This window comes from Rhinatrema bivittatum, chromosome 19 (assembly GCF_901001135.1).
Source record: "Rhinatrema bivittatum chromosome 19, aRhiBiv1.1, whole genome shotgun sequence".
Taxonomy (NCBI): domain Eukaryota; kingdom Metazoa; phylum Chordata; class Amphibia; order Gymnophiona; family Rhinatrematidae; genus Rhinatrema; species Rhinatrema bivittatum.
In genome coordinates, this window is record NC_042633.1 from 18,979,089 (window position 1) to 19,003,048 (window position 23,960).

Below are 23,960 nucleotides of genomic sequence, written 5' to 3' on the forward strand. Positions count from 1 at the left end.
TGCAGAAAAGATTCCAGCTATATTATCCGTTTACTACTTAACTCAGAGAAATCCTACTGGGAACAGTAACAACTATAAAGGGAAAGGAGAAGAAGAATCGTTAGATTTGACGGACTTTCTGGAAAAATCTTTCGAAATGGAGATAAACATGAGGGAAGATAAGGCCATCGCGGAAAGATTAAATGATTTCTTTGCTTCGGTGTTTACTGAAGAGGATGTTGGGGAGGTACCCGTAATGGAGAAGGTTTTCATGGCTAATGATTCAGATGGACTGAATCAAATCACGGTGAACCTAGAAGATGTGGTAGGCCTGATTGACAAACTGAAGAGTAGTAAATCACCTGGACCGGATGGTATACACCCCAGAGTTCTGAAGGAACTAAAAAATGAAATTTCAGACCTATTAGTAAAAATTTGTAACTTATCATTAAAATCATCCATTGTACCTGAAGACTGGAGGATAGCAAATGTAACCCCAATATTTAAAAAGGGCTCCAGGGGCGATCCGGGAAACTACAGACCGGTTAGCCTGACTTCAGTGCCAGGAAAAATAGTGGAAAGTGTTCTAAACATCAAAATCACAGAACATATAGAAAGACATGGTTTAATGGAACAAAGTCAGCATGGCTTTACCCAGGGCAAGTCTTGCCTCACAAATCTGCTTCACTTTTTTGAAGGAGTTAATAAACATGTGGATAAAGGTGAACCGGTAGATATAGTATACTTGGATTTTCAGAAGGCGTTTGACAAAGTTCCTCATGAGAGGCTTCTAGGAAAAGTAAAAAGTCATGGGATAGGTGGCGATGTCCTTTCGTGGATTGCAAACTGGCTAAAAGACAGGAAACAGAGAGTAGGATTAAATGTGCAATTTTCTCAGTGGAAGGGAGTGGACAGTGGAGTGCCTCAGGGATCTGTATTGGGACCCTTACTGTTCAATATATTTATAAATGATCTGGAAAGAAATACGAGTGAGATAATCAAATTTGCAGATGACACAAAATTGTGCAGAGTAGTTAAATCACAAGCAGATTGTGATAAATTGCAGGAAGACCTTGAGACTGGAAAATTGGGCATCCAAATGGCAGATGAAATTTAATGTGGATAAGTGCAAGGTGATGCATATAGGGAAAAATAACCCATGCTATAATTACACGATGTTGGGTTCCATATTAGGTGCTACAACCCAAGAAAGAGATCTAGGTGTCATAGTGGATAACACATTGAAATCGTCGGTTCAGTGTGCTGCGGCAGTCAAAAAAGCAAACAGAATGTTGGGAATTATTAGAAAAGGAATGATGAATAAAACGGAAAATGTCATAATGCCTCTGTATCGCTCCATGGTGAGACCGCACCTTGAATACTGTGTACAATTCTGGTCGCCGCATCTCAAAAAAGATATAATTGCGATGGAGAAGGTACAGAGAAGGGCTACCAAAATGATAAGGGGAATGGAACAACTCCCCTATGAGGAAAGACTAAAGAGGTTAGGACTTTTCAGCTTGGAGAAGAGACGACTGAGGGGGGATATGATAGAGGTGTTTAAAATCATGAGAGGTCTAGAACGGGTAGATGTGAATCGGTTATTTACTCTTTCGGATAGTAGAAGGACTAGGGGACACTCCATGAAGTTAGCATGGGGCACATTTAAAACTAATCGGAGAAAGTTCTTTTTTACTCAACGCACAATTAAACTCTGGAATTTGTTGCCAGAGAATGTGGTTCGTGCAGTTAGTATAGCTGTGTTTAAAAAAGGATTGGATAAGTTCTTGGAGGAGAAGTCCATTACCTGCTATTAAGTTCACTTAGAGAATAGCCACTGCCATTAGCAATGGTTACATGGAATAGACTTAGTTTTTGGGTACTTGCCAGGTTCTTATGGCCTGGATTGGCCACTGTTGGAAACAGGATGCTGGGCTTGATGGACCCTTGGTCTGACCCAGTATGGCATTTTCTTATGTTCTTATGTTCTTATGAAACGTTGTTGGTGCAGTTTGCCTCAAAAACGGATAGAGATGAAGTATTAAAACATTTCAGGTTTCAAAAATTAAAATTCTTTGGACAGCCTATATAGATTTTCCCAGACATTGCCAGATTGTCTCAGTTGAAACGTAAAAAATTTCTGGAAATGAGGGGGGAGGTGGTGGGAAGGGGGGCACGTTTTATGTTGCGGTTCCCTTGCCGTTGCTTTATATATTATGGTAACGTAAAATATATTTTCACAGAGCCAATACAGTTACGTAGCTATTTAGATAGACCATCATGTACCTAAGTGAATCCAGGAGTAGTTGGATAAGAGAATTATGGGTATTGGCTAACCTCTAATCTTAGTATTTTATTTTCAATTATATAGATTACTTATGATCTGCTTAATAAAATTTTGGTCTTCCCCGATTTCCTAAATATATTACAATGTGTGCCAGACCAGGATTTAATATTTCCTTTGTTGTAAAATGGAGTTTATCTATATGTATTGTTTTTCTTTTCATGAATATGGATAACGCATTGAAATATTTTCTTGTAACTGAAATTAAAAAAAAATAAAAAAAATCACTATGACGACAGATGTATCCACTCACGGCTGGGGTGCACATGTTCTACACCTGAAAACTCTGGGCATTTGGTCACAACAGGAAAAGAATCTACAAATAAACCTGCTGGAGCTGAAAGCTATAAAGAATGCAATCCACACCTTTGTTCACATTGTTGGGGGGAAGAGATTGATGGTTTACATGGACAACCAAGTAGCCATGTTCTATATAAACAAAGAAAGAGGCTCTGGTTCGTGGACACTCTGCAAAGAGGCAGTGCTAATGCTAAAATGGGCATTGAACCACTCCATCCAGTTGCAAGCAACATATTGTCGGAACACAGAAGCCGACAGGCTCAGCAGGATATTCCATCCCACAAGTGGGCATTGAATCAAGAAGTAGCAAACAGTCTATTCAGGAAATGGGGAACACCCTACATAGACCTCTTTGCAATGGAAACCAACACAACTACCACGGTTTTGCTCCATCTACCCTAGTGCACTCGGGATCACCCAGGACGTGTTTCTACTTCCCTGGACGGAGAATCTATTATACACATACCCATGTTGGGGCAAGTGATCCAGAAGTGCATAGCAAATGAATCTGATCTCATTCTCATTGCACCAGCATGGCCCAGACAGCCATGATATGCCTACCTCGTACACTTGACAATTCAAGCGCTGGTACACCTGGGAAACCGAGAGGACCTTATATCACAAGAAGGAGGCATGCTACTTCACCCCCTCATACACTCCTCTCTGCTGCTGTTGGCTTGGAGATTGAAAGGAAGGCCTTAAATCATCTTGCTCTCCCATCAGACATTGAGCATATCCTTATTTTTGATATGGAAGAATTATGTGGGAAAATGGAGCAGATATTCCAATTGGTGCTCTAATTCAGCAATAGACCTGCTTCATACACAACAAATCCTACAATATCTCCATCTCTTGTATTCTTCTGATCTAGAAGCATCGTCCATTAGAGTGTGCTATTGCAGCATACCACCTTTCCTTACATGGAAAATCCATTTCTACACATCCGTTGGTATCTCGATTCACGAGGGGAGCTATAAGACTTCGTCCACCGATCACCAAACTGGCGGTTCCTTGGGACATTAACATAGTTTTAGAAAGACTCATGCACCCGCCATTTGAACCTCTACATTCCACCTCAATGAAATTCCTGACATGGAAAGTCTTATTTCTAGTGGCCATCATATCAGTAAGAAGAGTCGGTGAGCTACAAGCCTTCGTTCACTAATCTCCATTCTTGCAATTCTACCATGATAAGGTTACCCTTTGAACCAACCCAGCTTTTCTCCCTAAGATAGTCTTAGCGTTTCATCTGAACCAGACTATCACTTTACCAACTTTTTCCCCGAAGCCACATGCAACAGAAAGAGAAAAAAAACCTTCATACCTTGGACTGTAAAAGAGCTTTGGCTTATCTGCAAAGAACTCTGTGCCCGAACCATAATTCACAATTGTTAATATCATTTAACCCGAATGCACCAGGTTTGCCAGTCTCTAAGCATACATGGGTGACTTGGTTATTCCAGTGTATTAACTTTTGTGTTACTTGTCCCATAAGGATGGGCACACCAAATCCGAGCCATGGCAACCTCCATAGCTCAGCTAAAGGATGTACCGATTTTTGGATATCTGCAGGGCAGCCACCTGGTCCTCCCTGCACACCTTCACATTGCACTACTGTCTCAGACAGTAGACCAGATTAGACGCAGCAATAGGAGAAGCAATATTAAGCTTCGCTACTCAAATGTAAGCTGTCCACAGTGAAGATTAATTCTCTTGCACACCTTCATAGAGCACTAGAATTATTAGCTGGGGACTCCCAGAGAGCATGGTTAATTCAGCCTGCTTACCGTAAACAGTGTTTTCCGTAGATAAGATGAATTAGCCATGCATTCCCACCCTCCTCCCTGGATAGCTTCTACCTTAATTCTGTCTCTATTCTATACTCTTCTCTGTGCGCTGTATGTTTTATGCTTTCTTTAACTGATGAGAAGAGGGGAATCGCGCGGGAACGCCCACACAGGTGCATAGAGCACAGCTCTGTATACTTTGAGAAAGTTCCATGTCTGGCCACCAGGACGACGTCCCCAGAGAGCATGGCTAATTCATCCTGCTATCTACGGCAAACACAGTTTATGGTAAGAAAACGTGCTTTAATTTGCAGCTTCCAAAAAAACGTCGTCCAGTGCAGATCACAAAAGAACAACCATAAAATAAAGCAGGCATTCGAAGGCATAACAAAAACTAAGCCATGGCTCAAACTCCTCTAGTTGCTTTCTGTTTTGGTGGTGGGGGAGAGAGGTATAAGTTTCTTCACAGGTTTTTTTCCCCTCCAGCCTGTGAGAACTCATGGGCATTGGCATCTTGATTAAATTTTAACAAAAGGCAATAGCTTACCACTTCAGATCTCCACTTCACAGTTTAACTTGTTCTGAGCTTGTCATTTTCTGAGCCAAAAATCTTTTGTGCTAAACTGGTTTCTCTCTCTCCCTTTCACAGGTCGCCAGCTGGATAAGATTAAGGCAGAGGCTCAGGAGAAGGGGGACCTGGGCCTGGTGGCAGAGAGCAGCCGTAGCACCCAGCGCACCATGTTTGCTCCACCCAAGCTGATGGCTGCCAGTGTCTTCAACAGGCTGAAGGAGATTGCCAGGATGACGGGCAGTGCGGTGAGTGCTCGGGGAGAGGGGGGTTCATGCCACAGCACCATCAGAAGGTAAAACAGAGCATCTCCTTGAATATGGCTGGCATCAGAAGGCGCAAAACTAGTGCTGGGATTGATCCAGGGACTCTGAGATTTGTGCCACTATGCTTCTGTGGAGATGAATTTAGCCATCCATGGGACAAGTAGGACTGGTGAGGTGGAGTGTCACACCTGTCCTTTCTACTAGGAGAAGGCTGGGAAGGGAAATGAACTGAGGGGTTTACATGGCACCCCCTGGAAGGAAAGCAGTCTATTCGAGCCATTAACTTCTGTGCATACATGTGGCTTGGCACCAATATTGATTTTAACTTTTACATTTTTTTTTTTGTTGTTGCAGTCTATGAACAAGAAGATTGATATTATCAAAGTCATGTTCGTGGCCTGTCGACACTCCGAAGCCCGCTACATTATCCGGTCAGTGACTCCCCACCCCAGATTGGTGTTTCTTTCCATCCCTTTTCCTTTGAATGTGCTTATCCTCTGCCTTATGTATTGCAGGTCCCTCGGTGGGAAGTTACGTATCGGGCTGGCGGAGCAGTCTGTCCTGTCTGCTATTGCACAGGCGGTGTCTCTGACGCCACCTGGGCAAGGTGAGCTTGCTGAGATCCCCCCCCCTCCCCTGTCCCTTGCCCATTCACACAAGTAGTACCAGCGAGACCGTGGTGGGTGTGCTGAGCTAAGACCCTAATGAGTCTGGCTTTGGTTTCTCACCAGATCTGGGAAGAGCGGAAGTGCCAAAACAAGAATCTGATTATGCATAGACTGTGAGGCCCTTTTTAGTCTGCCCAAGTTCATTCCTGCTGCAGTACCAAAGGACCTAGTTGAGTTCTGGCTTTCTCCTCACTCCACAAGACTTTCATCTGTTTAAGACTTGTTTCTCTCAGGATCTGGGGCTGGAAGTTCTGTGTCATAACACAAGTCTTTGCTCCGAGGAGAAGCAAGATGGGTGACGTCAGATGGAGCCCAATGCGGAAAACTTGTATCAAAGTTTCTAGAAACTTTGACTAGGCACACTGAGCATGCCCTATAACTACGCAGGATCCCTCTTCAGTTCTCCCCCCCCCCCCCGGAGCTGTGAGCCTCACGGTTTGAGCTCTAAAAACATGGCTTTTTGCCCTGTGGGAAAACTTCATTCCTTGTAAGTACACGGATCAGTCTAGACATGAGTTTTGCCTCCGATGGAGACAGAAGCTTTTGACTGACACTGCCCTTAAGTTGAGGTTCCACCTGCAGTCCGTCAGTATTTCTGTCTCCAGCAGATGGTGAAGGTGCAAAACCTACAGTCTGTTCTAGTTAGTTTAAAAAAAAAAAAAAAAAAATCTTAGACAGATAGCACTTTAATAAAAAACAAAACACAACAGGACAAAGAAGACATTTGTCAGCCTCCCAGGGGGTTGCCAGGTCCTGAGGGGACCATTCCCCCTGGTTGTTGCTGCGGCTAGGGGTTGAGGGCCCTATTGCCACGGTGTAGCAGCGCTGGGGGTGATACCAGGGAGCCCGGCTCACTCACCCCAGAAGGACCAGGACCCACAGACTGCTGGGCAAGTTTGATTAAAAAAAAAAATCTTTCAAACATGGTCCACCTACTTCCTTTCCATTTCATTTTCCGGTCACTGACTTGCTTTTCCGGGAATGGGACACCCCTGATTTAGGGCTGAAGGTTACTAAGGCAATGGATAAGCTATATCCTCTGCTGGAGGATGCTTTGGACCTTCTTAGAGTTCCCAAGGTGGACGCAGCAGTGTCGGCGGTCACTAAAAAGACCACCATCCCGGTTACGGAATCGATGGCTCTCAAGGACTTGCAGGATCGAAAACTGGAACTTCAGCTTAAAAAGATTTTTGAGGTCTCAGTGCTTGGAGTCCGAGCTGCGATGTGTAGCAGTTTCTCTTTGAGAGCAGGCCTTCGCTGGGTGCAACAGCTACAGGTCAACGAGTTGCTGTCCGAAAGGGATGCTCTTCAGACTTGAAGCAACGATCGCTTATAGTGCAAATGCCCTTTATGACCTATTGCGAACTTCTGCCAGGTTCTTGGTTTCCATGGTCTCAGCACAGAGACTCTTATGGTTAAGAAACTGGTCTATAGAAGTTTCTTCCAAATCTCAGCTTTGGTCTCTACTGTTTAAGGGCAAGTTACTGTTTGGAAAAGAACTAGAAGACATGATTCAGTCCCTGGGAGAGAATAAGGTTCACCGGCTGCCTGAAGATCGGCCAAGGCCGAGAGGTTCTTTTTCTTCTAGATCTCGTTTTCATGGGAGTCGTAGATCCCTGAGCGCCACGTTTGTCCACTGCCACTTTTCGGCAAAATGCTGGTAGACAACAGTCCTGGTCTCAGTCCTTTCGTGGATGACTATTCTCCAGGCCTGGAAACACCCAGTCTGCTTAGGGTAGTAAGCCTCCATAATGATGTGCGGCCGGTCCATTCTTCTGTTCCGATCGTAGGGGACAGACTGTCTCTGTTTTACGAGGAATAGACCAAAGTGACATCGGACCAGTGGGTCCTTTCAGTGATAAGACACGATTTAGATTTTGCGCTTCACCTTCAACACCGTTTTCTAGTTTCCCCGTGCGCTTACGACACAAAGCGTCGGGCGGTACGAGAGACATTGCTGCGCCTTCTCGATCTTGGCGCAATTACGCCTGTTCCTCCGGAGCAAAGGAAGGGCCGCTACGCCATTTACTTTGAGGTGCCAAAGAAAGAGGGAACCTTCCGGCCCATTCTCAACTTAAAGTGGGTCAACAGATGTCTTCATATACCCCGCTTCTACATGGAGACTTTGTGGTCCGTCATTGCTTCAGTTCGAAGCGGAGAGTTCCTAGTGTCGCTAGATCTGACGGAAGCGTATTTATACATCTGAGTTGGGGCAACCACCAGAGGTTCGCCATCCTGGGACATCATTACCAGTTTCAAGCTCTACCCTTCGGCCTTGCTACCCCCGCCCAGGACCTTCACCAAGATAATGGTGGTAGTAGCAGCACATCTGCGGAGGGAAGGTCTGTTGGTACATCCCTATCTCGACGACTGGCTGATTCGAGTGAAATCTGAGTCACTTTGCCATTCGGCTGTCCACAGAGTGCTTCATCTGTTACGAGTGCTCGGGTGGGTTGTCAACCTTTCCAAGAGTCATCTAGAGCCATCTCAATCATTGGAGTTCCTGGTTCGACACACAGCAGGGGGAGAGTGTTCCTGACTGCGGATCGTATTGTCAAGCTGCAGGGCCAGATTATAGTCTTGTTGTCCAAACATCCTCCCCGAGTTTAGGATTACCTGAGGGTCCTAGGCTCGATGACATCTACACTAGAATTGGTCTCTTGGTCCTTTGTTCACATGCGTCCATTACAGTCGGCGTTGCTTTCTCGGTGGAGTCCAGTCACCGAACAATTTCATCTACCCCTGCCTCTTACGGATTCAGCGTGATTCAGTCTCGATTGGTGGCTACTCTCGGACAACTTGAACGGCGGAGTCCCCTTGGTTGTGCCCGAGTGGACAGTAGGTACCACAGATGCCAGTCTCTCCGGTTGGGGAGCAGTCTGGGGAAGACCGTGCAGGGCCAGTGGTCCCGAGGGGAATCTCGGTGGTCCATCAATCGCCTGGAGACCAGGGTGGTACGTCTAGCACTGCAAGCGTTTCTTCCGCTACTCCAGGGGAAGTCTCAGGGTGCTATCAGACAATGCGACCACGGTGGCTTATATCAATCGCCAAGGAGGGACCAAGAGCCGGCCAGTGGCATTGGAAGCTGAACAGTTGGTGAGCTGGGCGGAGCAGAATCTGGTCAGCGTTGTGGCATTTCACATAGCCGGGGTGGACAACGTTCATGCGGATTTTCTCAGTCATCAGTCTCTAACCTGGAGAGTGGGATTTAGCCGAGGCCTTTCGGGTCATTTGTAACACATGGTGCACACCCAGAATGGATCTGACGGCGACTTTTCAGAATGCCAAGGCTCCGCGCTTCTTCACTCGCCGCAGGGAAACAGGAGCGGAAGGCGTAGACGCTCTGATTCTTCCCTGGCCTAGAAACGTTCTTCTGTATGTCTTTCCGCCTTGGCTATTGATCAGCAAGGTGCTCAGGAGAATAGAACTTCATTCGTCAGAGGTAATCCTCGAAGCCCTCGAATGGCCAAGACGTCCATGGTTTGCGGATCTACTCAATTTGATTGTGGCAGGGCCCCTGCGGTTTCAGCACTTTCCAAACCTTCTACATCAAGGGCCCGTACGTTTCGACGAGGCGGATCGCTTTTGTCTAGCAGCATGGCTTTTGAGAGGCAGTGTCTGAGGCATAAGGGTTATTCTGACACTGTAGTGACTATACTTTTGAGATCTCACAAGACGTCCACTTCACTTATGTCCAGGTGTAGAAAGTCTTTGAATCTTGGTGCATAGAACGTGGGATTCTTCCTATCCGGGTGTCTGTGGCCAATATTTTGTGTTTTCTTCAAGCCGGTCTCTCCAAGGGCGTATCGTGTAGTTCTCTGAGAGTACAGGTGGCAGCTCTTGGTTGTTTGCGCAGTACAATCCAGGGGGTTCCTTTAGCTTCACATCCGGATATGGCTCATTTTCTTAGAGGTGCTAAGCACTTACGTCCTCAGTCAGACACCCTTGTCCTTCCTGGAGCCTAAACTTGGTGCTTATAGCTCTGTGTGCTGCGCCCTTTGAGCCTCTAAAAAGGGCAACACTGAAAGATCTCACGCTAAAGGTAGTTTTCCTGGTAGCCATCACTTCGGCTCGTAGGGTGTTAAACTTCAGGCGTTGTCATGTAGTGAGCCTTTCCTGAGAATTTTTGATTCAGGAGTCTCCTTATGGATGGTTCCTTCCTTTCTTCCAAAGGTTGTTTCTGTATTTCATCTGAATCAATCGGAGCTTCCGTCTTTTCCGGAACTGGACCGGTCTGATCCCCATTCTAGGGATTTGCAGAAGCTGGATGTTCGAAGAGTCTTGCTGCGTTATTTCGAGGTAACGAACAGTTTTTGTATGTCCGACCATCTTTTTGTGCTGTGGAGTGGTCTGAAAAGAGGTAATATGGCATCTAAAACCACAATATATAAAATCGAACACTGGTATATAAAAATAAATAAATAGCCCGCTGGTTGAAGGAGGCTATAAGTTCAGCGTACTTGTTACGTGGTAGACCCTTACTGGTGGGGCTTTCTGCCCCATTCTACCTGCTCGCAGGCGGCTTTTTGGGCGGAGTGCCAACAGGTATCACCGCAAGAGATTTGCAGAGCTGCTACTTGAAAGTCTTTTACATACCTTTGCAAGGATGTCCATGCCCCGGGTTCGGGGGTATTTGGAGGAGTACTCCAAGCGGGCCTCTCCGGGTCCCATCCCAGGTAAGGAAAAGCTTTGGTACATCCCAGGAGTCTGGACTGATCCGGGTACGTACAGGGAAAGGAAAATTTAATTCTTACCTGTTCATTTTCGTTCCTGTAGTACCATGGATCAGTCCAGAGTCCCGCCTGTTTGGAGGTAACAGAGTCTGCTCATTCATCATCCTCTGTTTATTTCAGGTCTGCAGATCAAGCTTGTTTACCGTGTTCAACGGGTTCTGTTCCCATTTGGGGTTAGTGATCCACTTCGGATTATAGTTAGTTTGGTTTTGAACCATTCTGCTTTGATACTGAGTAATACTGACTGACTGTAGGTGACACCTTGGGATATAAGGCAGAGTCTGTCAAAACTTCTCTGTCTCCATCTGCTGGAGGGAAGGCAAAAACCAGGAGTCTGGACTGATCCATGATACTACAGGAACGAAAATGAACAGGTAAGAACCAATTTTCCTTTTTCTTCTGGAACGTTATCCTGCAGAAGAGAGAGAGATGCTCTGTTTAACAGTTGTACAAGGAAGCTTACTTTTGGATAGTAGAAAGACTAGGGGGCACTCCATGAAGTTAGCATGGGGCACATTTAAAACTAATCGGAGAAAGTTCTTTTTTACTCAACGCACAATTAAACTCTGGAATTTGTTGCCAGAGGATGTGGTTAGTGCAGTTAGTATAGCTGTGTTTAAAAAAGGATTGGATAAGTTCTTGGAGGAGAAGTCCATCACCTGCTATTAAGTTCACTTAGAGAATAGCCACTGCCATTAGCAATGGTTACATGGAATAGACTTCGTTTTTGGGTACTTGCCAGGTTCTTGTGACCTGGATTGGCCACTGTTGGAAACAGGATGCTGGGCTTGATGGACCCTTAGTCTGACCCAGTATGGCATTTTCTTATGTTCTTACTTGTAGGGGTTTGCCTTGTTCTCTCATAAAACTTAAATCTTGTTTTGCTTCTATCCATGGTTCTCTGTACTCTCTTGTCCTCAGAGTTCCCTCCAGAAGTGGTGGATGCTGGGAAGGGCATGTCTGCTGACTCTCGCAAGGCCTGGATAGAAGAACGAGCCCTAATTCTCAAGCAGACCTTCTGGTGAGTCGTCCCCATTTCCCTCTGCTTCCTGCTCCGGGGGGGGGACGGACCCAGTGTGGCTCAGATCTTAACTAGGATATGTCCACAATGTGTCCAATCCTTCCTTCCTCAGGAGAGGGGGATCACATGGAGGAAAGGTGAAGGTTAGCACTAAGAATTTGTACCCCCAGGGGGGCCAAACTTTGTTTTGCATAATGAGGGCACAAAGCCCGCATAGCTGCAAAATAGCACTTCTGTTTTTGCTTGGGGTTTTATTCTACTACTAGCCAAGTCCTTCAAAGTTGTACACCTCCAAGAAAGGAGTGGGAGGGGAGGTGGGGGGGGGAAGCGTCTTCAAAAGACAAAGGGATGTTTGGCCTTAGGGGCTGAAGTAAACAATCGGACAAGCCCCACTGGCATTTTTTTTTTGTGCAAGATTGTGCTGTGAAATTCCTTTTGCACAATTGCCTGAAATATATCTGACCAGTAGATTCACGACATTAAACCTCATCCCCAATCAAGTCCCACTATTCCATAGCAGATGTGTTGCCATAAAAGACCCACACCCTTCACTCCACCATGAATCAAGCACATCTCCAGAGTGAGAGATTTTCCCATGGCTTTCTTTTAGTGAGCTGCCGAACTATGACGTCGTCATTCCTGTCTTATTGCAGCATGGGATTGAAAGTCTACCTAGTCACTGTCGCCTCACACCAGGTAATAAATACCCACTGCCTCTTTACTGCCTTGCTTCCCTTCAGTGCTTCCTGCTGGGAGAGGCTGGTTTGGGGGTGAGATGAAGGGGGAGGGGGTATCTGGCCAGTTCTGAAACTATTCTAAAGAACAAAATCGTAGAACATAATTCCTGTTCCCTGTACGTACCCGGATCAATCCAGACAGCTGGGTTTTGCCTCCCATCCAGCAGATGGAGACAAATTTTGACCGACTGTGCCACTTAACCTGAGGTGCCACCTGCAGTCTGCCAGTATTTCTCTATCTCCACAGATGGTGAAGGTGCAAAATCCTGCAGTCTGAGACTTCAAAAAAAGATAGAAAAGTACAAAAAAAAAAAGACAAAGTTTCCTTCAAACAGCCTCCCAGGGGGTAGTTAAGTCCTGGTAGGGCCATCCCCCCTGGTATGGTGAGGCAGGAGAGCTGGTGGTCGGGAATTTTCTCTTCAGCTCCTGAGCCTAGCTGCCATTCAGGGTGATACCGGGGGTCCCGGTTCACTCACCCTGTGGGGATCTACTTGAGCCTGCTGCCTTCTCAGGGAAGTTTTTAAAGGTTTAAAAAAAAAAAACAAAAACTGATTAGTGTTGTTTTTTTTGTTTTTTTAGCGCTGTCCAGCGCTTTCAGGCATGGCTCGAGTTTTCCTGCTTGCGGCGGCTCTCCAATCTCCCTCCTCCCTCCGTGTTTTCTTTCTGGGGCCGCGTTAGTCTGCCTAGCCGCCAATCGCCCTTCTGCTGCGTTGGACTGCGTGCAGGGCCTGCAGCGATGCACGCGCAGCTGTCACCCGATGGGTTTATACGCTTGTTGCCTTCCCGGGGGGCTGGCTCTTCCCGGGGGGCTGGCTCTTCCAGCATTGCTGTGGAGGAGAAAGTGAGGAAAGCCCACGAGCCTGGGAGGCTCTCGGTGTTGCGGCAGCCTCCTACAGATCCCTTCCTGCTGAGCATATGGCAAAGGAGGCCATTTTGTCATGTTCAGGTCTGCCGCGGGGGGGGGGGGGGGGGATTTCCCACCTCCATTAGCGCCACAAGCTGAGGCCTCTGGTGGGGGTCATGCTGCTCGGAAACCTCCTGGGCCAAGGAAAGGGAACCCTGAAGACGTCAGACTCCTCTTCTTCCTCATTTTTGTGCGGCTGTTGCAGAAGGTGTTTAAGGCAGGCAGGTCAGCCAAGGGGCACTGGGGCAAGGCTGCTAAGCAGGCTGGGGCCCCAGTCCAGCTCAGGGACCCAAAGGCCAAGCGGCTGCTGAGATCTTCCCCACTCCCACTGGTGGCGGACACTTCTTCAGAGGGCTCACGACAAGATGATCCGCAGGGGCAGGACCCTCAGGGGGCAGACTCTGGGCTGGATCCTCAGGGTCCAGACCACAGTTCTTAACAGGCGTCTACCGTCAAGGGTGATGATCCCAAGGTGGTCCAGCTATTCCGCAGGGAAGAACTAAGCCCATTAATAGCCAAGGTCTTGGAGGAGCTGGGTATTGATGCTCCTCCTGAGAGCTCTGAGTTGAAAGTAGTGGACCCGGTTATGGTGGGGCTTCGGGGTCCCACCAGGACTCTTCCATTCCATCAGTCCATGACTGCCTTGCTTTTCCGGGAGTGGGATACTCCAGACACGGGGCCGAAGGTCACATGAGCCATGGACAAGTTATATCCGCTACCGGAGGAAGTGCTGGATCTTCTGAGGAATTCCTAAGGTGGATGCTTCGGTCTCAGTGGTCGCTAAGAAAACGACCATTCCGGTCACCGGCGCCACAGCGCTCAAGGATCTTCAGGTTCGGAAGCTGGAAGGTCACCTCAAAAAGATTTTTGAGGTGTCTGTGCTGGGAGCCTGGGCTGCTATGTGTAACAGTTTTATGTTGAAAGCAGGTCTGCGCTGGGTTCAGCAGTTACAGACACCATCCTCCGCCTATGAGAGATGGGAGCCATTGTGCCGGTGCCTCCGGAAGAGCGAAGGCGAGGCCATTCGCCATCTATTTCATTGTACCAAAAAAGAAACGTACCTTCCGTCACATTCTGGATTTAAAGAAAGTGAACAAAGCTCTGAGAATCCCCCGCTTCCGTATGGAGACTCTGTGGTCCGTCATTGCATCGGTACACAGAGGGGAGTATCTCGCCTCTTTGGACCTGACAGAAGCATATCTGCACTTTGGAATACGGTGCGATCATCATCGGAAATATTTGAGGTTCATGGTTCTGGGAGAGCATTTCCAGTTTTGTGTCCTGCCCTTTGGATTGGCGACGGCTCCCAGGACCTTTACCAAGCGCATGGTCGTGATGGCGGTGGCCCCCTGCATGGTAGGGGTCCTGGTCCATCCCCATTTGGACGACTGGTTGATTCGAGCAAAGTCTGAATCCTCATGTCAAGGAGCAGTGGATAGAGTCCTCCAGCGCCTGAAGGCGTTGGGTTGGGTAGTCAACTTGGCCAAAGTCACTTTATTCCTTCCCAGGCGTTGGAGTTCCTGGGGGCACGGTTCGACATGAGCATGGGGAAGATCTTTCTCACCGAGGAAAGGATTGTCAAATTACAAGCTCATGTTTGATCTCTGTTGGACAAGACGCTATCTTGAGTATGGGACTACTTGCAAGTGCTTGGATCTATGGCTTCCACCTTGGAGTTGGTGCCATGGGTGTTTGCTCATATGAGGCCCCTACAGTCCACCTTACTATCTCGTTGGGATCTGATATCTGAACATTTTCATTTGCCTCTTCCCCTCCCGAAATCGGCAAGGACCAGCCTGCAGTGGTGGCTTCGGCTGGACAAGTTATGGAGGGGAGTAGACCACCTGGATATCCTGTCTTGGATAATTGTTACCATGCCTGCCAGTCTCTCCGGTTGGGGAGTGGTCTGTCAGGAGAGATTGGTGCAGGGTCGGTGGTCTCCAGAGGGGAGGCCTCGGGGTCGATCAACCGATTGGAGACCAGAGCAGTGTGCCTGGCTCTCTAGGCCCTCCTACCCCTGGTCAGGGGAAGACCAGTGAGGGTGTTATCGGACAATGCAACCGCGGTGGCTTACATCAATCGCCAATACAGGACCAAGAACCGGGCAGTAGCCCAGGAAGCCCGGGAGTTGGTCTCCTGGGCCAAGCTACATCTGGAGAGATTGGCAGCATCACACATCACAGGTGTCGACAATTTGCAGGCAGATTTTTTTTTTGAGCCGTCATCAGTTGGATACCGGGGAATGGGAGTTGTCTGACGAAGCGTTTCACCTCATTTTGTCTCAAGTGGTCCGCTCCTCGTGTGGACCTGATGGCAAGGAACGGATCACTTGATGCCAAGGCTTCTCAGTTCTTCAGCAGACAGAGGGAGACGGGTGCAGAAGGGGTGGATGCTCTAGTTCTGCCCTGGCCAATGCATGTTCTCCTGTATGTCTTCCCGCCATGGTCATTAATAAGCAAAGTCCTGCGCCACATAGAAATCTACCCGGGTGAGGTGGTGACCATGTCTCCAGAGTGGCCGAGACGTCCGTGGTTTGCGGATCTGGTCAACCTAGCGGTGGACGGTCCCCTGAGGTTAGGGCAACTGCCGAATCTCTTGCATCCAGGCCCTTTTTATTTCGATCAGGCTGACCGCTTTTGTCTAGCGGCTTGGCTTTTGAGACAGAGCGTTTGAGGAATATGGGTATTCTGATGGGGTGATAGCTACCCTGCTGCAGTCCAGGAAGACCTCCACTTTGTTGGCGTATGTCAGAGTGTGGGGAATTTGAGTCTGTGTCTTGAGCACAAAGTGGATCTGCTTCGGGGCTCTGTGGGGGATGTCTTGTCCTTTTTGCAGGACGGCCTCGTTAAGGGTTTATCCTTTAATTCCCTGAGAGTTCAGGTGGCAGCCTTAGGCTGTTTTCGTGGCAGAGTGCGAGGAGTTAACTTGTCGGCACATCCGGGTGTAGTACGGTTTCTCCTTGTCCTTCCTGGAGCCTTAATGTCATCCTGAAAGCTATGTGTACGTCTCCTTTTGAGCCTTTGAAACGGGCAACCTTGAAAGATCTTACTTTGAAGGTGATCTTCCTGGTGGCGATATCTTCTGCCAGACAGGTGTCGGAGCTTCAGGCCTTATTCTGTAGGGAGCGCTTTTTGCGAATTATGGACTTGGGAGTGTCCTTGAATGGTCCCCTCCTTTCTGCCTAAGGTGGTATAGTCTTTTTTTTCATTTAAATCAGTTGTTGGAACTGCCATCCTTTCCAGACTTGGTCCCTTCCACTCCTCAGTCCAAAGAGTTGTGGAAGTTGGCTGTGAAGAGGGCTCTTGCTTTATTTAGAGGTGACGAACAGTTTCTGCTTGTCTGATCATCTTTTTCTTCTGTGGAGTAGCCCTGGATGGGGACAGAGAGCCTCTAAGGCTACTATTGCTCGGTGGTTGAAGGAGGACATACATTACTCAGGGGCATCCAGTGCTGGCCGATCTTTGGGCGCATTCTTCCCGTTCACAAGCAGCCTCTTGGGCCAAATGCCAGCAAGTATCGCTGCAAGAAATCTGTAGAGCAGCTACTTGGAAGTCTTTGCACACTTTTGCCAGGCATTACAGTTTGGATGTCCAGGTTCCAGAGCCTGGCAGTTTTGGTGAAAGTGTACTCCGAGTGGGACTCTCGTAGTCCCACCCACTGTAGGGAAGCTTTAGTACATCCAAGCTGTCTGGACTGATCTGGGTAAATACAGGGAAAGGAAAATTGGTTTTTACCTACTAACTTTTGTTCCTGTAGTACCACGGATCGGTCCAGAGTCCCGCCTAGTTCGGGAAGGGGGTATTGGAGAGTCTGCTCGGTTGCCTATTTTTCTCTGCAGAACCTGCTTGATCACTTGTGTTCCTATTAAGAATGACTCAGGTTCTCATTAATCCTACACAGTGTTTGGTGCAGGCAACACTTGTTTTTCTTGTAAGATAGTTAATTGGTTCTTAAAGGTTTTGTATGGTTTTTGTATCTGGCTTGGGTACAGTTCAATACTGGCGGACTGCAGGTGGCACCTCGTGTTAAGTTGGCAGACTCAGTCAAAATTTCTCTGTCTCCATCTGCTGGATGGGAGGCAAAACCCAGCTGTGTGGACTGATCCATGATACTACAGGAACAAAAACTAGCAGGTAAGAATCAATTTTCCTTTTGTGTTCATACCCAGATCAGTCCAGACAAGTGGGTTTTGCTACCAGCAGATGGAGACAGAGAACAAAAACTTTTGAGGCACTGCTACATATCTGAGAGTGCCACCTGCAGTCCTTTAGTATTTCTCTATCTCCAGCAGATGATAGACATGCAAACCTGCAGTCTGTCAAGTGAAGAGACAAAGATTAAGAGAGACTTCTAAAAGGGTAGCATGGGCTCCCCCGAGGTAGCATGGACCATCCCTCAGGTCAAGCCGGGCGTCTGGGGGTTTGGTGACCTCTGACTGTGATTGCCTGCTGCTTCCGGAAGCTGTGATAGCCAGAGGACTGGCTCCCTCTCTGCCTCTGGGGTCTCCTCCTGCGAGCCTTAGGCTTCTCTTCAGGAAAATATTCTTTTTTTTTTTGTTAATCAGGAGTTCCTGAACATACCCAGATCAGTCCAGACAAATGGGTTATGCATCCCTACCAGCAGATGGCGGCAGAGAGCAAAACGATGAGGCTGTGTCCTATAAACGAGAGTGCTACCTGCAGCCCCTTCAGTATTTCTCTGCCGCCAGCAGATGGTAGAGGTTGCATACCTGCAGTTCTGACTTTTTGGGGTTCATATTTCTGCTCCTCAAGGTTGCTAGGTCTTGATTTCTCAGACCATCCCTTGGGTTGAGTCGGGTTGGATACCCCTGGCAGTGCTAGCCCGCTGGTTCCGGGGCTACTGAAAGCCAGAGGACTGGCTCCCTCCGCGGCCTCTATTTCCTCTCCCTCCGACAGCTGCCAGCTCAGGGAAGTATCCCTTTAAGGGTTTGTTTGTTTTTTTAATTTGTTTTAATTTGTTTAAAAAAAAAAAAAAGTGTGTCGTCTTTTCTCTTGATGACTTCTGAGTGCAGCAGCTTTGCCGGTTTAATTGGCCTGCCTGGCAGGGTCGGCTCCAGTAAGACCAGGTTCATCTAGTTCTGTATGGGGAGTGGGGAGACCCGTGGTTTACAGCGAGTTTTTGGCTGGGTTTTTTTTTTCCTCTGGAGGGAAAACTGTAGTGCTCAAACTCGTGGCACCTGAGGGAGATTTTTGTTTTGTTTTTTTTTTTTCTCCTTTGGCCTGTATGCCATTTTTTTTCTACACCGGCCCTGCTCAGCCTCCCGAGCAGCATCGAAGGCACTGTTAGCGCACCTCTCGCGTGCTTTGCCTCATTTACAGGCCTGTCTTTGGGAGGATCCCCGTGTGCTTAAAAAAAAAAAAAAAAAGGGGGGGGGCAGCAACTGAATTTGCTGGCTATGGAAAATTGTAAGACCTGCGGTGCAGTGTCAGTTCCTCTCAATTCCCTCTCCCTCTGCACGGGTTGTGCATGGGAGGGGGTCATCGGTGAAAGATAAGAGAGACGGGATCTTCCAGTCCAGTAGAGGCTGGGGTGGATTCCAAGGATAAGTCCCTCGTGGGTTCTGTCACAGACTGGGATGGCCCTAAAGGGAACCAGGCTGGTAAGTAGGGCATTCACGGCCCGCCCCCTCCTTCCCCCACGGCTCGGGAGTCTAGGCACGGTCAAGACGAGAACCCTGATTCTTCAAATAGTGAGGCTGAGGAGGAAACCTTATCTTCTAAGGGGTTTTCTCCTGAATTTATCCTTCTACTGCATGAAACCTTTCTAGCTAGAGGGCCTTTTTTTAAAAAGGCAACCTAAGGATAAGGGGAACCCGGAGGAACCTTTTCAGGAGCCACCCAAGCAAAAAAGAGCCCGAACTGTATGGGCAGCAGGGAACTGTGAGGATCCGGTGGATTCAGATGACCTACAGGATGACTGTTCTACCTCTCCAGGGGCAGATCCAGAAGGGGACCCAGATGGGGATCAGTTCCCAGATCAGCTAAGGAAAGTCGGACCTTTTTGGAGGGGCTGGTTTCGGAGGGTGGTGACCCTTGAGTTGTCAGTCTCTTCAAAAAAAGAAGAGCTGTGTCCACTTATCCCCAGGTTCTGGAGGAACTGGGGGCCAAAATGTCTCGGTGTCCAACAATGATGGAGGGAACCCAGTCCTGGATGGGCTTTGGGGACCTCCCAGTGCCTTTCCTATCCCAAAGAAGATAAAGAAGCTCATAAACTGTGAGTGGGAGTCCCCGGAGTCTGGTCTCAAGGTGGGAAAGGCAATGGAAAAGTTCCTGAACATACCCAGATCAGTCCAGACCAGTGGGTTGTGCATCCCTACCAGCAGATGTAGTCGGAACAAAAACGTCGGGCACTGCTACATAACTGAGAGTGCCACCTGCAGTCCCTCAGTATTTCTCTGACTCCAGCAGATGGTAGAGGTGAAATCCTGCAGTCTGTTGTTTTCTCGCGCCGGCGGGCTTTTGACAGCAGAGCTTCGCGCCTTCAGGGAGTTTTTATTTTTACTCCGGCAGCCACATGAAAGTTTCCTGGTCTGATTTTTTTTTTTTTTTTTTCCCCTCTTGCTGATGGCTGTGTGGTCCGGACCATGGCAACCTGCCACGCGTGTGGAACGTCAGGACAGGCCCTAGGTTCTGATTTCCTCTCTTCTGCCTGTAGCACAGGGCAAGAGGGAACTTCTTCAGAGGAGAGATGTGGCAGGCAAGGGCTCTGTTCCTCCGGGCCGATGCCCCCCCACCGTGAGGGGGCCCTTGTCGGATTTCGCAGGAAGAGGAAGCCCCTCCCATTCTATTACCTGTGGAGCAGATTTGCTCCTTTGGAGATGACACTGGGCTGCCCGACCCCTCGGCTGAGGAGGGGGGGGGGGGACCCAGGGTAGTTCTCTCCAGAGTTTATGCTCCTTCTTCACCAGGCTTTCCTGGCTAGGAAGCAGGTGGTGTTGAAGAGAGCAGCACGGCCGGACATTCCGTCCGAACCCCAACCTAAGTGGGCGCCAGGGGACCCAAGTCGAGGATATAAGATATGCTCTTGAAGGAGCAGGTTCAGGGGTTGTTTACTTGTTGTGTGTTTGGTTTCGAGCGAATGGGGTTGGCTGTTGTGTTTGGGTTCCAACCCTCTTCGCTGTTAGTTGTGATAGGCTTGGGTACAGTCCAATACAGAGGGACTGCAGGTGACACTCTTTCTGATAAGTAGCAGTGCACAGAGTTTTTTGCTTTCTGACTCAATCTGCTGGTTGGGATGCACAACCCCACTGGTCTGGACTGATCTGTGGTATTACAGGAACAAAATTAGCAGGTAAGAACCAATTTTCATTTTTATTGTAGTGGACACACAACCCTGCTCAGAGATCTAAATTTGTTGGTTTCATATAATACTCTTAAAGGGACCATCCTGGTTACCCCATAGTTATTTGTGTATAATCATAAACACACCACCTACCACCTCTTATATTTCTGTGTGACCGTGCCACCAACAATACACATTTTTTTTGTGTAAACCATGTATCTGTGTTTCTTTTTCAAAGTCACTGTTTTTATTATTTTAAATGACTTCATTATCTTTTTTCCCCAACACCACCAAACCCCAGAAACCTTTTTCTCTCTTTCTTCTTTTTATCTGCAAATGACTGAATGCTTAGCTGCCATTCCGACCGTAGACGTTGACTCCTTTCATCTTCACTGTTGCTACTCAATGATCTCCCTGCTGCTGCTTAATCCCAACCTGACCAACTTTAGGAGCACCTCCTTCCTCAGGGGGCTGCAGTATACACTCGATCTGCTTGTTATCCAATTCGGCCGCAAGTCAAGTTTCCTTTTAAATGTCATGCGTTCAGCCTCGTACTCCACTTCAGAATCCCTTTTGGCCAGACAGCCTGACAGCATCCCCCCTTTTTTCTCTCACTTGCAGGAATCCCCCTGAAGCCTATGCTAGCGCATCCCACCAAGGGCATCGGGGAAGTGCTAAAGAAGTTTGAAGAGGCCGCCTTCACCTGTGAATATAAATACGATGGCGAGCGAGCCCAGGTATGGATGCCTATGCTGCAGAGGCAGGGGAGCCATCAAAGGAGGGGAGAGCATCTCGCCTACTATTTTGTTAGACTACTTGAAACTCTAAAACTCCCTGTAGTGGTCATTTAGCATAACTCTGTGGTGACTTTCTCAAATGACAGGATGACACTCCTCTTCATCCAGTCAAACCAGTTCAGATGAATGGTTATGCCCGTCAACCAACAGAGAAGACAGATCAACAGCCTCGCTGATGTCGCTCCTTATATATATCTGTGCTGATACTAGGCCTGCCAATATTCTCCAACTCCAGTAAATGGAATATGAGCATCCCGAGCTGTGGACTGAGAATGGATAGGATTCTGAAGAGGGGCTGCTCCCGAGGGGAAAAGTCCAGGCACGCCGTCCCTCAGCTGAGCAATGTCCTGGGTTTGGTTTAGCACCAAATGCAGATGGTTCCCACAGTGAAAGAAACATTTTCTCCAGATGAGCAGTGATAGGACTAGTAGGACCTTGGAAATTTATTACATTGTTTCAGGATCAATGGGAACATTCCTATTTCCCTGTACGTCCCCAGATCAGTCCAGACTCCTGGGTTTTGCCTCCCTTCCAGCAGATGGAGACAGAGAAAGTTTTACTGACACTGCTACTTAACCACGTGTGCCACCTGCAGTTCCTCAGTATTTCTCTGTCTCCAGCAGATGGTAGATAGATGCAAAACCTGCAGTTCTGCAGTCTGGACAATTTTTTTTTTTTCTTTTTGAGCCTTCCTCCTGAGGGTTTTTTGAATCCTGGTGGGTTCTTCTCTGTCCGGTTGAGGTGGGCGAGCTGGGGGTTGATGACCCTTGTGCATGCTTGGCCCGTGCACCTGTGGGGTGTAAATCTGGTGATCCAGATCCCTCCCCTTCACGAGGCTGCTCAGGTGGCGGCTGCAAGTTCCAGGTATGCTTTAGGTCTGAGACAGTCTATTCTTTTTTTGTAGACTTTGTGCCTCAGGGAGTTTGAGTAAAGTTTGGAAAAAAGAAAAAAAAAAGTGAATTATAAAAATTGAAGGCCTGCTGTGCAGGTGGCTTCCTCATCAGTGTTTGGTGGTTGAAGTAGGTTTTTTTGTTTTTCTCCTGCTTGTGTTTCAGGCAGCTTCTCCCCATTTACGATGGGCCGCAGCTCAACGAGGTCGCGGCTTAGTCTGCTTCAGAGGGCAGGGAGGGCTCGTCAGAGTGCCTACAGCCGCAAAACAGCATTGGAGGTCCTCTGCTTCCATTTTGGCTTTGCTCTGGGGTTCTGGCGAGGGTGCTGATCCTTTTCCGATCAGCACGGGAACGGCAGCATCTTGGATTCGCTTTCGGCCATTCCCACGAAACCCACCCGCCACCCCACGGACTGGATCCGCTTAAGTTTTTTGTTTTGTTTTAATTTCGCTAGCACTGTTTTGCTACAAACGAGACTGAAGGGAGAGACCCCTGTGGACACAGGGATCATGGCACTCAGGGCTGGGATGTGTATGCTGATAAAGCCATCTTCAGTCAAGACAGCATCCAAAGCTTCTGAACTCCAGTACAGAGGTCAAACCTGCAGGGCAGCACACAGGAAACGAGCTCTCTGGGAAAACGTGTCACAGGGCAGAACAAACTACAAAGCATGCAAAACCCCTGTTTTGCCACATCCTCCCTTAAAAATTTTTTTATTGCAGTGGTTAGTTACATGCTTATTATTTAGCTGCACAGTAACTCTGATCTTACTAGTAAAAATTGGTCTTTAATCTTCTATTTGAAAATCGAGGGGCTGGTTTTGCGTAAGTTAGGTGGGAAGCCTGCAGTTAAGCACATTGAAGAACATTTATTTCTGTGCAGAAAAATTAGCTCTGCCGTGAAGAAGCACTGGAAAGTAGGCAGGATCTCTCTTTTAGTGCAGGGATGGTCTACTCCAGTCCTCAAGAGCCACGAATAAGCCAGGTTTTCAAGATTTCCACAATAAATATGCATGAGAGATTTGCATACAGTGGGAGGCAGTGCATGCAAATCTCTCATGCATATTCATTGTGGATATCCCAGAAACCTGGCCTGTTTGTGGCTCTCAGACTGGAGTTGGCCACCCCTGCTTTAGTGTCCTGGAGGTGAAAGGCTTTACCAGCACCAGTTATGCAAGTTGTCACTGTAATGTTTAAAGGGTCAATGCATTAGACAGATTTATTATGGTGGGAGAAAGGGATTCTAATAGGTGACAAACAAACAGAGTTGCAACTTAGCTGAAAGTTAACATCCTTGGCCTTTTTGTGGAATGCTTTTAGTGTCTATCGACGTTTCGCTTTGGGGGCCTTTGAGAGGAAGGACCTCTTGACTCCCAGCTCACAGCACTTTTCTGTCCTACTCCTAGATCCATATCCTGGAGAGCGGAGAGGTATTTATATATAGCCGGAACCAAGAGAACAACACCAGCAAGTACCCAGACGTTATCAGCCGGATCCCAAAGGTAAGGTGTGCCGTTTGTGAGTCAAACCAGTGTGTGTGTGTGTAGCACTTTGTATAATTGTAGAAGATGAAAAGGATGGGGAGGAAGTGACAATGGGCCCGATGACAGCTTAAATTTGGAGCTCCTCACTCCTTGAGCCTAGTCCTTACTTTATCGTGGTCAT

The 23,960-nt window shown here is 47.9% G+C and overlaps 1 protein-coding gene across 1 annotated transcript in view; it reads left to right on the top strand.

Annotated features, from left to right (window-relative positions):
* LIG1 (DNA ligase 1) overlaps positions 1–23,960 on the top strand; it is a 110,398-nt gene that overhangs the window by 50,840 nt on the left and 35,598 nt on the right. The window contains exons 11-17 of the mRNA XM_029585207.1: positions 5,060–5,226; positions 5,599–5,675; positions 5,760–5,851; positions 11,567–11,666; positions 12,277–12,362; positions 21,231–21,346; positions 23,702–23,797. Of these exons, the coding sequence (XP_029441067.1) occupies positions 5,060–5,226; positions 5,599–5,675; positions 5,760–5,851; positions 11,567–11,666; positions 12,277–12,362; positions 21,231–21,346; positions 23,702–23,797 (734 nt within the window). The remainder of the gene's footprint in view (positions 1–5,059; positions 5,227–5,598; positions 5,676–5,759; positions 5,852–11,566; positions 11,667–12,276; positions 12,363–21,230; positions 21,347–23,701; positions 23,798–23,960) is intronic.